At 39.8% G+C, this 13,654-nt stretch overlaps 1 protein-coding gene across 2 annotated transcripts in view; it reads right to left on the bottom strand.

Moving 5' to 3' along the window:
• rabep1 (rabaptin, RAB GTPase binding effector protein 1) overlaps window positions 1-11,274 on the bottom strand; it is a 46,603-nt gene extending 35,329 nt beyond the window's left edge. Inside the window, exons 1-2 of one of the 2 annotated variants that reach the window (XM_012864386.3) lie at window positions 11,115-11,274; window positions 475-603 (exon numbers count right to left, since the gene is read on the bottom strand). In XM_012864386.3, the coding sequence (XP_012719840.2) occupies window positions 475-603; window positions 11,115-11,160 (175 nt within the window). In that variant the 5' untranslated portion in view covers window positions 11,161-11,274. The remainder of the gene's footprint in view (window positions 1-474; window positions 604-11,114) is intronic. The other variant, XM_012864396.3, reaches the window with a different exon arrangement.
• Window positions 11,275-13,654: the final 2,380 nt, after the last annotated feature.

Raw genomic sequence — 13,654 nt, 5'->3', positions numbered from 1 at the left:
CCTGATCATTTCAAGAAAAATTTACTTAATTTTTGTTCCGTTTTTGCAGTGCATGCACTTTGCTGCATCGTCAGCAAGACAAACATCCATCAACAAGCTCACTGCAAAAACAGAACTAAAAATAAGTAAAATTTTCTCGAAATTAGTGCATTTGTCCATGGTTTGAGCAGGTAAATAAGCTATTTTCCAATGGAATGAGTATTTTGACGCCTAAAATAAGATACTTAGATACAATGCACTTGAAATAAGGTGATGGAGATGAGTTGTTCCTATTTTAGGTGCAAAAATCTTATTCCATTGGCAGATTAGCTTATTTACATACTCAAATAAAGTACAAATACACTAATTTCAAGAAAAATGTACTTATTTTTAGTTCCGTTTTTGCAGTGCTTTAAGTCTGATTTCCTGAGCCTTGGTGCTTCCTTGTCAATGATTTACGGAGTAAAACTGGGCTCATTATCCTGGGATACCTACGTTCCTTTGACATGTACAGCTCTTTGAATTTGGCTCGCTTCTGGTTGAACTCGGCCTCCAGCTGCTGCTTGAGCCGGATGAACTCGGCCCGCTCCCCTTCCAGAGGAGCCCCTGGCTGCTGAAGCAGCTCTGGAAGACAGAAGGAGAAACAAAACGGGTCGTCAGCTGTTGGTGACAACGCGGCACGGTGTAAAACTGGGAAAAACAGCTGCAGAAATCATTAATGACGCCATCAGTGAAGGATACAGCAGTGAAGCACCGATTCAAAAGCAGAATATCAATAGAGAGCCACAGTAGCCTGCGAAAGTATTCACCCCACTAGGGCTGAACAATTAATCGCATTTTCAATATAATCGCGATTTAAAAAAACGCAATTTCCAAATCACAGAGTCTGCAATTTTTGGCTCTGTAACAATTAGTGAATTAGACACGTCCATTAGGTGTTGGTAATATGTTTAAAGTGGGTTTTCCTCCACATGGAAGGGAAGACAGTTGCAGCAGTGAGATAATCTAACTTTATTACTTGTTTTAGAGTTTATATAATCATACATAGCATTAAGTTCTGGTCAATCAGTTTAATACATAGACTTGCTTGTTGGTTGCACTTTATGTTCAACAAGGATTGATGTCCAAATCAATTAAAAGCTGTTCTCTTGAATAATATTCTGATTAATAGAAACATTAAAAGTTCTTGTTTTAAATAGTCCTTGTTTACAAACATCTTTATTTAGAGGCCATTTTTGTTGCTTGTGGTTAACGCAGAGAAAAGTCAAAATTGCAATTTTGGTTGAAATATATTGTAGGCAGAACGCAATAATTTCTGCTCTGAGTTTAGATGCTGTGGGTCTTTTAGCAACTAATCTGCACAGGAAGGAAACAAAATGATTTGTTGTTTGTATATGTTTAAAAAGACATGATAAATTAAACTGGGGAAAAAAAAAAAAAAAAAAAAAAAAAAAAAAAAAAAAAAAAAATCGCATTAAATCGCAATATTAAGAAAAAAAATAAAATAGCAGTTAGATTATTTTCCAAAATCGTTCAGCCCTACACCCCCCTTTGGCATTTTTCAGGTTTTGTTGTCTCTCAACCTGGAATTAAAATGGATCGTTGGACAACATGCCTTCAACGTTCAAGATGGATTTTTTTTTTCTTTTCTTGTGAAGCAAAAAAAACAAACAGGACAAAATAACATGAACTATTCACCCCCTAAAAGTCCATCACCTGTTTCAGCTGCAGGTGATGCTAAACAGCTCCAGCTTTACCATCAGTGTCTGAAAATAACTTCCTGATTCATCGGCCATGTTGGTCGGTAGATGTAAGAATAAACCGGCCAGGCATATTTTTTACCGGCCAAAATCTTAATTCTGACTGACTCCTGCTAAATATCTCCATATAATCCTGCTACGTTAGCTTGAGCTAAACGCTAGCTGTTAGCAAGCGGACGTGACGTAGTTGCTGTCGTTCCCGCGTCACATGGGCGAGTGTTTGTGTACGTTTGTTGTCATACGAGCTGAAAGCAGAGGAACATAAAGAAGCATCCACCGAGATGATGACTGAAAAACACAATTTATTTGGTGCAAACATTTACTCGCCATGCGGCAGCTAGCTCTCTGAAATTGATTCGCCAAACGGAAAATTTACTCACATTTGCCGTCTGGCGAGTGTTTTTTTCAGACCCTGTTCTCCATGTTGGTTGGTTTCTGCTTCTAAACAACGATCTTTAAGTCTAACCACAGATTCACAGAGGTCTGGACTTTGAGTAGGCCTACAAAAACCTACAAAAACAACAACATCAGCTACCGTCACTATGCAGACGACACACAGCTCTACATCACCATGTCACCAGGTGACTATGGACCAGTTCAAGCACTGAGTAAATGCCTAGAAGAAATCAATGCATGGATGTGCGAAAATTTTCTTCAACTAGATAAAACAAAACTGAAGTAATAATCTTTGGACCAATAGAGGAGAGATCAGAAGTTAGCACACAGCTTCAGCTAGGAACCACTAATCAGGCCCGAAACCTGGGTGTAGTGATGGACTCAGACCTGAACCTCCATCTAAAGACAAAGTGGACCTTCTAGAACCTGGAGAACATTTCTAGGATTAAAGGACTCATGTCTCAGCAGGATCTTGAAATGGACCCGGTTCTGAAGTCCTCACTAAGACTAAGAACGTAGAGAACATGGACCCGGTTCTCAAGTCCTTCCACTAAGACTAAGAACGTAGAGAACATGGACCCGGTTCTGAAGTCCTCACTAAGACTAGGAACGTAGAGAACATGGACCCGGTTCTGAAGTCCTCACTAAGACTAAGAACGTAGAGAACATGGACCCGGTTCTGAAGTCCTTCCACTAAGACTAAGAAAGTAGAGAACATGGACCCGGTTCTGAAGTCCTCACTAAGACTAAGAACGTAGAGAACATGGACCCGGTTCTGAAGTCCTCACTAAGACTAAGAACGTAGAGAACATGGACCCGGTTCTGAAGTCCTCACTAAGACTAAGAACGTAGAGAACATGGACCCGGTTCTGAAGTCCTCACTAAGACTAAGAACGTAGAGAACATGGACCCGGTTCTGAAGTCCTTCCACTAAGACTAAGAACGTAGAGAACATGGACCCGGTTCTGAAGTCCTCACTAAGACTAAGAACGTAGAGAACATGGACCCGGTTCTGAAGTCCTCACTAAGACTAAGAACGTAGAGAACATGGACCCGGTTCTGAAGTCCTTCCACTAAGACTAAGAACGTAGAGAACATGGACCCGGTTCTGAAGTCCTCACTAAGACTAAGAACGTAGAGAACATGGACCCGGTTCTGAAGTCCTTCCATGGCTCCCTGGATCTCAGAGAATAGACTTTAAAATCCTTCTGTTAGTCTATAAATCCCTGAATTAGCACCTAAATCCATCACAGACTTGTTATCAGGGCATCAACCCTCCAGACCACTCAGGTCTTCTGGCTCCAGCCTGCTCTGCAGAACCAGAACCAGAACCAGACATGGAGAAGCAGCATTTAGTTCCTATGCTCCACTGATCTGGAACAAACTTCCAGAAAACTGTAAAAGTGCTGAAAGTTCTTTTAAAACAAGATTAAAAACACATTTGTTTAGGATTCTAATTAAACTGTTTTACTGAAACATCATTAGTTTAACTTTGTAGTCCAACTGTTTTTAATGTTTGCTTTTAATTTCTAGTCTCCCATGTTTTATTTTACTTCTACATTTTATCCCAACTTGCTTTTATTCTGTTTTATTTTCCTATATTTCATCATGTAAGAAAAAGCACTTTGCATTGTCTCTGTACTCAAATGTGCTATAGAAATAAATTTACCTTGCCTTACTTAAGGACCCTGAAGAAGGCCACAAGCCCAAACGCGTTGGTCTGTTAATTAAAGTCCGCTCTTTAACCTTCAAGTGTTGCTGAAGTTTTTATCTACCAGTCCGTTGGAAGTTGGTGAAGTTGTGCCAGAACCTTTTGGATCTCAGCCGGCCATTCCAACACATTTAAACGTTTAAACCACTGGCTTGTTGCTTTAGCAGGAGGCCAGAATATTCCAGTATTTACCACCATCCATCTTTCCCTCGACTCGGACCAGTTTCTCAGTCACTGGTGCTGCTTGTTTTCTTTTAAAGCGCTTCTTAAACCCATTTAATATCGTTTTAGCTTTTAACAATTTGTAAAGAGCTTATTGTATATTATTCTATTTTCTTTTCTTTGGCGTCTTGATAGTTCAGCCTGATTTTATGTGTGCCACTACGTTTTTGTTTGTCGTTTTTTAATTCACTCATGTTTTACATTGTATTTTTGTCCCATCTGAGCCTTGTTTCATTTTACTTCTGAACATCACATGGAGGCTCTGCTTCCAGTTTGCTAAATATTTTGGGCTTGATTGCAAAAACAAAACAAAAAAAAGGAAATTTCCTGTATTCTCAGAGATAAAATCCAGATCTGAATCTCTCTTTCTTTTAAAATCTTTGTTGTATTTAGCCAAGTTTAATTACGCAATTGTTTAAAAGCAGGTTTGGGTGCAGCAAGATCTGCTTCTGAGTAAAAGTCACAGGAAGGATGTGTTGCTGTTTACTATCTAAGTTAAAAAAAAACACATATAAAGGCATTAAACGACCAATACTTTGAAATGGAAATAAATGTTAGAAAGGTTTGTTGTTAGCATATTTGCGCTAATTTGAAACACAATCAGTCCATGGGTCGCAAATGATTGCATAAAAACGAAGAGCTGCATTTGAGATATTCTTTCTAATATCATTTATGTACAAGGTAAATAAAAGGGCTTAGTATAAAACTAGGCCGTTTGTGACCCCCCCACCCCCAACAGCATTTCGAGAAAGATTTGGTCCAGGTGGCTGATGGAAGATTTTAGTTCTTAATTATGTCAAAATTATGACAGAAAAGTTAAAATCCTGCAATTAAAAATGTTAAGTTCAACACAAAGTATTCCTCCTTTAATAAACACACTTTTGACATCCTCTTTAATTTCTTAGTAACTATCAATCCAATGATATTTAATTTCTCAGATGCAGACTTTGGTGCATTAAATCTGCTTTGAATTCAATTATTAATTACGGCAAGTGTTTTCAAATAACAACTGAGCCAAATAATGTTCTTATATTGCTAGACCAAAAAGAGTAAAGTTTATTATTTTTAAAGTTAAGTTAAATTATTCTAAATAATTTGCAAACTGAATGACCATCATTTAATACAACAAATAAGCAAAACACTTTTTTACCTTTTATTTTGTAGAGCAGGTAAAAAAAAATTACATTATATTTTTTTGGTTTTAAAACAGAAAATTGTGTTAATTTTTTGGCCCTCGTGTTCCTTTAACTGGACAATTTTGGCCCCTGTGCCGAAAAGTTTGGACCCCCCTGATCTAACTGATAGTTAGCAAACCTTCCAGCTGTCTGTGTAGAAAACTGTTGTTAGACGTTTAACTGAAATGTTGTGATACACAGAATCAAAAGGACTAAAGAATCAATAAAGACTAACATTAAACCCGCATAATGGAAAATATACAGGAGAGGCTTTGACTGTAGTGGACACAGTCCTCTGGTCATTTTTAACTATACTTACATTTACAAATCAAACAATAACGTGTTTCACATAATTAACAGGTATACATAATGACCAGAAAATGCATAATTATATGCTTTAAACATCTTAAAAAGTCATTTTCTAATTTAAAGTTTGAATTGTGACCTAACCAGCCTGACAATGCATCCAGTCACAGGTTTTTCCCCCACAGCAATAGCAGCTCATACCTGATTTAACTCCTGTTATTTAAAACCAGCACAGCGAGCGGAGAGACGCTGACATTCTCACATGCAGACAGACAAATGGAAACGTTTACGAGCAACGAGCAACGCGTTGCCGCACAGCAGCAGCACCGCTGCGGTCACATGTTAGCCGGGCAAACTCCACGGAAACTCCCAACAAGGGGTTTACACAAAGCTGAGCTCCACTGCCCCATCGCGCAGCTTTAAGCTTTAACTTTATTGTGACAGAAACCTTTTATCATTCTCGGAGGAAAGCCATAAACTAACCGAACACCACAAAGTCCAACACTCTTTGGTCTGTTCAACAGAAAAGAGTTTAAAGGCTTTAACTAGATCCGTTTATATCAGATTCACTGGACGCATGAGTTGGCTAAAAGCCTTTTCATGCTGTGAAACATTGTTAAAAAGGAGCTTTTTTCAGTTTTTTTAAAAAGCACGTGTTAGTTCTACATTTAAAATTAAAAGATTTGTGATGTTGCTACTTCTCCTTTCCTGTCATGATTACAAATCAGCAGATTTTTAGATGTCTGAATTGTCCATAATCAGGGCAGGGACTGATTGGCAGCCTGGCTGACCAAAGGTCCAGGGTTCAGTCTGGGTTCAGTCCGGGGTTCAGTCAAGGGTTCAGTCAAGGGTTCAGTCAAGGGTTCAGTCAAGGGTTCAGTCCGGGGTTCAGTCCAGGGTTCAGTCGAGAGTTCAGTCCGGGGTTCAGTCAGGGTTCAGTCTGGGTTCAGTCAGGGTTCACTCCGGGGTTCAGCCTGGGGTTCACTCCGGGGTTCAGTCTGGGTTCAGTCCGGGGTTCAGTCCAGAGTTCAGTCCGGGGTTCAGTCCGGGGTTCAGTCCGGGGTTTAGTCAGGGTTCAGTCCGGGGTTCAGTCCGGGGTTCAGTCCAGGGTTCAGTCCAGGGTTCAGTCCGAGGTTCAGTCCGGGGTTCAGTCCAGAGTTCAGTCAGGGTTCAGTCCAGGGTTCAGTCGAGAGTTCAGTCGAGAGTTCAGTCCGGGTTTAGTCCGGGGTTCAGTCCAGGGTTCAGTCCGGGTTCAGTCTGTGAAGAGTTTGCATGTTCTCCCCGTGCATGCGTGGGTTCTCACCTGGTACTCCGCTTTTCTTCAATGCTCCAAAGATACACAACTTTGGGGTTAAAGCTGCAGTAGGGTGATGATGTGCAGCAATCTCTGTCCTGCACATCAGTCTGGTTCTGCTCCCATCCAGTCTGCTCAGGGCAAGGAGGGACATTCAGCAGAACTTTCTGAGCTCATTGGGCGATGAGACACCTAGTGCCCGCCTACCAACGGCTGGTTTTAGCCAATCACGGCATCAAATGAAGCAGCAGGCATCGTGAGAAACCACAACAAGTTACGGCTGCAACTAACGATTATTTGCTCTTGCCATTTGTAGAATTTATTACAAAAAAAGCCTCCACTCCACCTCGCTGCGTTTACGTCACTCTGCAGCCAGTCAGTCAGCTAGCATTTCTTCTTCTTCTTGAGTTTATTGGCGGTTAGCAAACATCTTTTCAGTGTGCATTACCGCCACCAACTGGTCAGCTAGCATTGACGACCGCCTGCATGAGGTAAACGGCTCTGCGACATGGAGAGTGACGCGTTAATCGCGCGACACAACGAATCAATAACGAAATCCGTTGCCAACGCCTTTTAATTGTCGGTTTTTAAACGATTTGTTTGATTCCCGTGTGTTTGTGAACGAATAAATACAGCGAGAATTCAGCCTGCAGGCAGAGTTAGCAGTAGGGACAACCGTGAAATTTTAATGAGTACACCTTCCTCTCTGCTCTACAGACCTCCCTCCACACAGGAACCTGCCACGCTTCCCCGATATTTACCTTTCTTCGTTTTCTGAGTAGGTGCCATTTTAGAAACTGGCAGTTTTCCTGTAAAGCAGGTTGTTTCTCCACCAGCTGCAGCCCACCGGCCATCTTGAGCTGGAACGACGGTGGCGCTGTGCGGCGGAAGGGGTGTGAGCAGCAACGAGCGTTAGCGACACGGCTAAGTCAGGAGGAACGCCTGGCTCTGATTGGCTGATTTTGACTGGGAGCGGCGTATTTCTGAAAATGGCAGCAGGACCACTAGGAGGAGCTTGATTTTTTTCCCCCTCCACAGATCAAAATATCTCATAACTTACAGTCAGGACACTGTGAAATTTTTATTTTAATACAAAAGCTATCCACTGCAGCTTTAACTGATCTCCCTAAATCGTCCTTCGGTGTGAGAGTGTGAACACGGTTGCTTTGCCCTGTTTTCCTCTGGCGTTCTGTGATGGACTGGCGGCCGGTCCAGGGTGAACCCGGTCTCTCCACTAAACTATATTATACACTGGAGTGCTAATCACCGTCTGTTTGAACGAGTCGCTTTGAAGCCACCAGCCGCCATCTTGGTACTCCCTATTTCCCTCCAGTAACTAGGGAATATGTGCGCTACAGCATCGAATAACAAGGATTTTCTCGTGTTCAGGGGGGGCTTAAGACTTTTAAAATGTCAAATGCCAAATTACTTTATGTTATGTTCTAAATCTATCAAGTACTGAGAAAGTCATTTGCTGAAATATTTTGCATTTTATTCATTTAAATATATATGTTTAACATTTATAAATATATAAATAACAATATACAAAAACATATATTTACATATGTGTATACATATATATATATATACATATATACATACTTATATATACATATATATATTTAATATGAATAACATGTAAAATATTTTAGCACCTAATTTCCTAGTAATTGATAGTGTTAGTACATCCACTGACTGTAGAATTACCTATGAAACGTTTTCACACAGCCAGAAAACTGCTTGTTGTTGCAACCAAATCCTGTGGGATTCTGTGAGAGTAGGGAGTAGCAAGATGGCGGCCAGTGACTTCAGTTTTTCGACAAAATCAGCACTCCAGTGTATTATATAGCTCAGTGGGTCTCTCTCCTAAAGGACCATTGGAAATGGGGACCAGCCCCCATGACCCTGCAAGGATAAGCAGGTAATGACAAGAGATGGATGCTCCTAATCGTTTACTTCTTATAGGTGGCGCCAAAGCAGATAACCTGTAGCCAGTCCAGGCCATCTTTTTTTTTCACCTCCACAGCAATTTAAAAGGCTCAATGCCAGTCAGCAATTACTGATAAGGTTAGATCAACTAGTAGTCAGGGGGTAATTACTTTTCACATAGAGCCAGGTTGGTTTGAATGCATTTACCAAGTACTAGTCATCTTTATCTGGTGTTAAAGCTGCAGTAGTTGACTTGTATAAATTTATTTTTTACAAATTTATTAACACATTCACCATGAATTGATGGTAAAATATGAGACGGATAATCTGTGAAAAGAATTAAGCTCTTCTGGCTCTTCCCAGTCGTCCTACCAGCATTCGCAGAAATACACAGCTCCCGGTCAGAGGCAACCAATCAGAGACAAGAAGAATGTCTGGCTCCGATTGGTTGTTAATCACTCTTGCATATGCGCAAAACATCGGATCAGCACGACAGGGAGAGCAAAGAGGGACCTGGAAGGTGTGTTTGTTTAAATTTTCAGGCTAAGTCCATGTTTTTTTCAAAACTCCATACTGCAGCTTTAAGTTGTTTCATGAGCCAAACAATGTGTGACAAAAAAAAGAGGAAATCTGCACATTCATAAACTTTACCACTGCACCGTGTAAAGAACTTCAATATATAATCTCAACTTCAAATTGGCAAACGGTACCATCTGTGTCACAAATTGCATTTTTTAATTTAGTCATGAGAAACAAATTACCGCTTACAGATGTCAAAAGGAATATCTTTCACATAAAGCATAAATTTATCTACATAAATATCATTAATAATGTCCGTCTGATAATCGTTCCAAGGATAGATTCCTTTTAAAAGTCGAACATAACAAGCAGATAATTATGAAATATGAAAGGAAACATCCCACTGGTTACATGTAAACAGAGTTTTAGAATAAGAGAAACTACATAAAACTGGCATATTGAATGCTCTACAACTAGAGCTCTACGACGTAAGAAAAATATGACATCGCAATGTTAATGTAGGTTATTGCAACCCTGAAACTGACTGCATTTCCTTCTATCTGAGCTGTGCAATCTAGGTCACAAAGATCTATGTCAGGTGTGGGCACCAAGGCGAGTGAAAGTCCATCCGAGTGGCCAAACTTATTTATTTTCAAACCCTGAAATGCTCTAACCAACCACACACTGCACCCAATCAGTCCTTTGGGAGTGCCATACTGCAAACAGCAAACAGGGAATTAAAAGTAAAAGTATTTTGAAATTAGTGCATTTATCCTTGATTTGAGCAGGTAAATAAGATTATCTGCCAATGGAGTAAGATTTTTTGCACTTAAAATAGGAACAACTCATCTCCATCATCTTTATTTCAGGTGCAGTATATGTAATTATCTTATTTTAGGGGCCAAAATACTTACTCCATTGGCAAATAATCTTATTTACCTGCTCAAATGAAGGACACATTTCAAGAAAATGTTACTTATTATAGTTCCATGTTTGCAGTGCAACGGCGCTCTACAGCTCGTGCTGCTCTATTTATGCCTGTGTTATTAGTTTTGCCATCTGGATAAGGATAGTTTCTCCCCATGCAGACATACATTTATTTATTTTTTTACAACATTGCTAGTTTGGAAACAAAATATTGCTCATCCCTGCACCAATGCCAGGAGGGAAAGACTACATGGACCCCAACTAATGGTAGGATGTTTATATGCAATTCAACTTTGCTAAACAAAGACTGCAATTATGGAAATAACTCATACGTTCCTACTTAAGCCCAAACTGAATGCACGGTGATTATCTCATCATGTGTCACAAGCTCCTTTATATTAGAGGCTGACTGTCCTGCAAAATGATCACAGGCTGCAGGTGAACCAGTCACCCTTACATGCAAGTCCAGCCCAACAAGCTCAGAGCTTCACGTCTGACCCATTTGACCCACAAGAACTGAGACAGGCTGTCAACTCAGAACCAAAACCGACCTTTAGATCACATTAGTGGCTAAAGCTTCCAGCTAAACAGCAGCTAAGGAGGGTGATGGTGCAGAGAAACCCACTGGGCTGGTTTGGTGAACGCCACAACAAAAGACCTGTTGTGTGATTTAAAGATTCAGCCACGCAGAACTGGTTAAAGTGGCGTTCGTGAACGTTCACTGCGGGCCACAGTAAAGGTTTCAATAAAGACCAAGTGACACGTCGCACTGATGATGCTAACTGGCTAAATGTTGTCAAGGATGCAGAGGCCGCTGCCTTCGGGTCGGTCAGCCGTCAACACTCCCACCCCCTACACCCTCCGCCCCAGAAGGGCGTGAAACACAGAGCAGTTACCGTCATGTTGGGACGACAGAGGGGAACCCTCGGCCTCCTCGGCCATGGTTTCCTGGGGGAAGCTTCAGGCAGTCAACAGAGAGGTGGGAAAAACTGCTAGGAGCGCCCAAGAAAACAAGCTAACATCACAACTAACGTCAAGCTAGCGACGCGGGGGGAAATGTAGAGTTTCCGGTTGGACTTTCAAAAATAAAACCCCCAACGTTTGGTCTTTAAAAAAGCAACACTCGATGCAAACGTTCACATAATTATGAGTGAGAAAACACGATTCAACAAGAACGTAAGTCCATATAATATATTTTTTAAAGTCTATTATAACCATTTAATGGGCATTGTTAAATATTTGCAGCGTCAGTGCTTTATTTTGAAGGCGGTGTCAATATTTCCCGCGTTCCTCTATCGTGTTCGATCATGTTCCGTCTGTTCCTTTCAAAAGAAAAGCACGGAGGGAGACGCTTTTACTTTCGAGCAGAGCTGACGCCGCGCCACATTGGCTTCGCTACCCCGTAGAAACGATACGTCACCGCGTCCGCCATGTTGTGAGTGTCATGTTCGCCTTGGACACCAACGCAGCTGTGCCCAGAAACGGAATTTGCATGATTCCTTTAATTTGAGAAATGTTATAGTCATTTTACTAATGTTTGGTGAAAGTAATAAACACCATTTGGAATTCAAAATAAATTCTGAAACAATACGACAATGTTTTTTTAATTATAATACCTAAACAATATTTAGTCTGGCAACTTTGTCTTGTTAAATAGTATTATTTAAAGTTCCCATGTTGAAACACTGTATAATAATATTACCAATTATTATTATTATTATAAAAATAATAATAATAACAATTATTATTATTATAAAAATAATAATAAGGGTTGCTGGTGCCTATCTCGAGCCTTCACTGGGCGAGAGGCGGGGTACACCCTGGACAGGTCGCCAGTCTGTCGCAGGGCAACACGAGACAAACAACCATTCATGCGCATACTCACACCTAAAGACAATTAAGAGATGCCAATTAACCTAACAGTCATGTTTTTGGACTGTGGGAGGAAGGCGGAGTACCCGGAGAGAAGCCACGCAGGGTTGGATTTTAACCCAGAACCTTCTTGCTGCAAGGCACCAGTGCTACCCACTGTATGAAACAATAACAATAAATTATATTCTAATCTGTTGAAAAAAGTAACAAAAAGTGAGACATTTTTGAATTTCTTAATGTGTGATTCACTGCAAGTGAAAAAATTAAATATGCATGATGTTTAAGGAAACTTTGGCTCACCCTTTCATGGTAGGTGGCCCAAAAAATCTGTTTGGTGATTAGGGACATAGTGCAGTCTCTCACCTTCAGGTGTAATTGTGATAGTTATATTTGATCCTCCTCTGTTCTGGAACCTTTTTTTTTTCTTGTTAGAGATATTTTAACCATCTTTGAATGCCAGATAAGATTCCATGCTTTGGCTATAGTCTGTCTTCTTTATTTCTCCAGCCCCTGATCTTTGTCTCCTCACCACTTGTTCTACTGCTGCATCGATTTCCAACGAGCTTTCCCTGATGTTAACAACTGAACTTCCACTTTCTGCCTTTAGCTGGCAGTCTCTGTCCTGGACAGATTTTGGAAAGGCTAATTTAGATTTGTTTTAATGTGATATATTATACAGTTATGTAACTGTAATTGGGAGGACAATTGAAGATGGCTGATCATTGCTCTTGGGGATTTTAACAGTGGAGACCCCTCTAATGAACAACCAAAATACAAACAACATGTAAAGTGTCCCACCAGAGACCCAGAAACACATGAAGAAGTGTCCCTTGCTGTCCTGGTGTAGCTTTAGGACTTTATGATTAATCTCTCCTTCATCTCATTCCTACTCAGAAACCTCTCAGGCTGCGGTGAGAACAGTTACAAAGTGCACCGGTGAGTCAAAGCAGATGATCCAGGCCTGATAAGACCGCATCACCGGAGTGTTTTTGAACCTTCAACCGCTGACCTGGATTAATATGCTGAAACTGTGACATTCTCAATAATTGCGACTCGTTCCTATATATATAATATATATATATATATATATATATATATATATAATACTATATATATATATATATATATAATATAAATAATATTATATATATAATACTTATATATATAGATAGCTAGATAGATAGATATAGATATATCTATATAGAAATGTGTGTGTGTATATATATATATATTATATATATAAATATATATATATATATATTCTGATCTGTGCTCTATTATTGTCTCGTTGCTCTCTCTCTCTCTCTCGTCTCTCTCCTCTCTATCTCTATATCTATATATAATGATAAGATATACGATACTATATAATTGTATATTAATTATACTATATATATATATATTTATTATATATATATATATATATATTCTGAAACTGTGACATTCTCAATAATTGTGACTCGTTGCTCTCTCTCTCTATATATATATATATATATATATATATATAGATACATAGATACATAGATAGATACATAGATAGATACATAGATACTTGCACTATTCCTAT

The sequence above is a fragment of the Fundulus heteroclitus genome, chromosome 11 (genome assembly GCF_011125445.2).
Source record: "Fundulus heteroclitus isolate FHET01 chromosome 11, MU-UCD_Fhet_4.1, whole genome shotgun sequence".
Classification (NCBI taxonomy): domain Eukaryota; kingdom Metazoa; phylum Chordata; class Actinopteri; order Cyprinodontiformes; family Fundulidae; genus Fundulus; species Fundulus heteroclitus.
The sequence above is the reverse complement of the archived record's forward strand: the minus strand, read 5'-3'. Positions and strand labels throughout refer to the sequence as shown.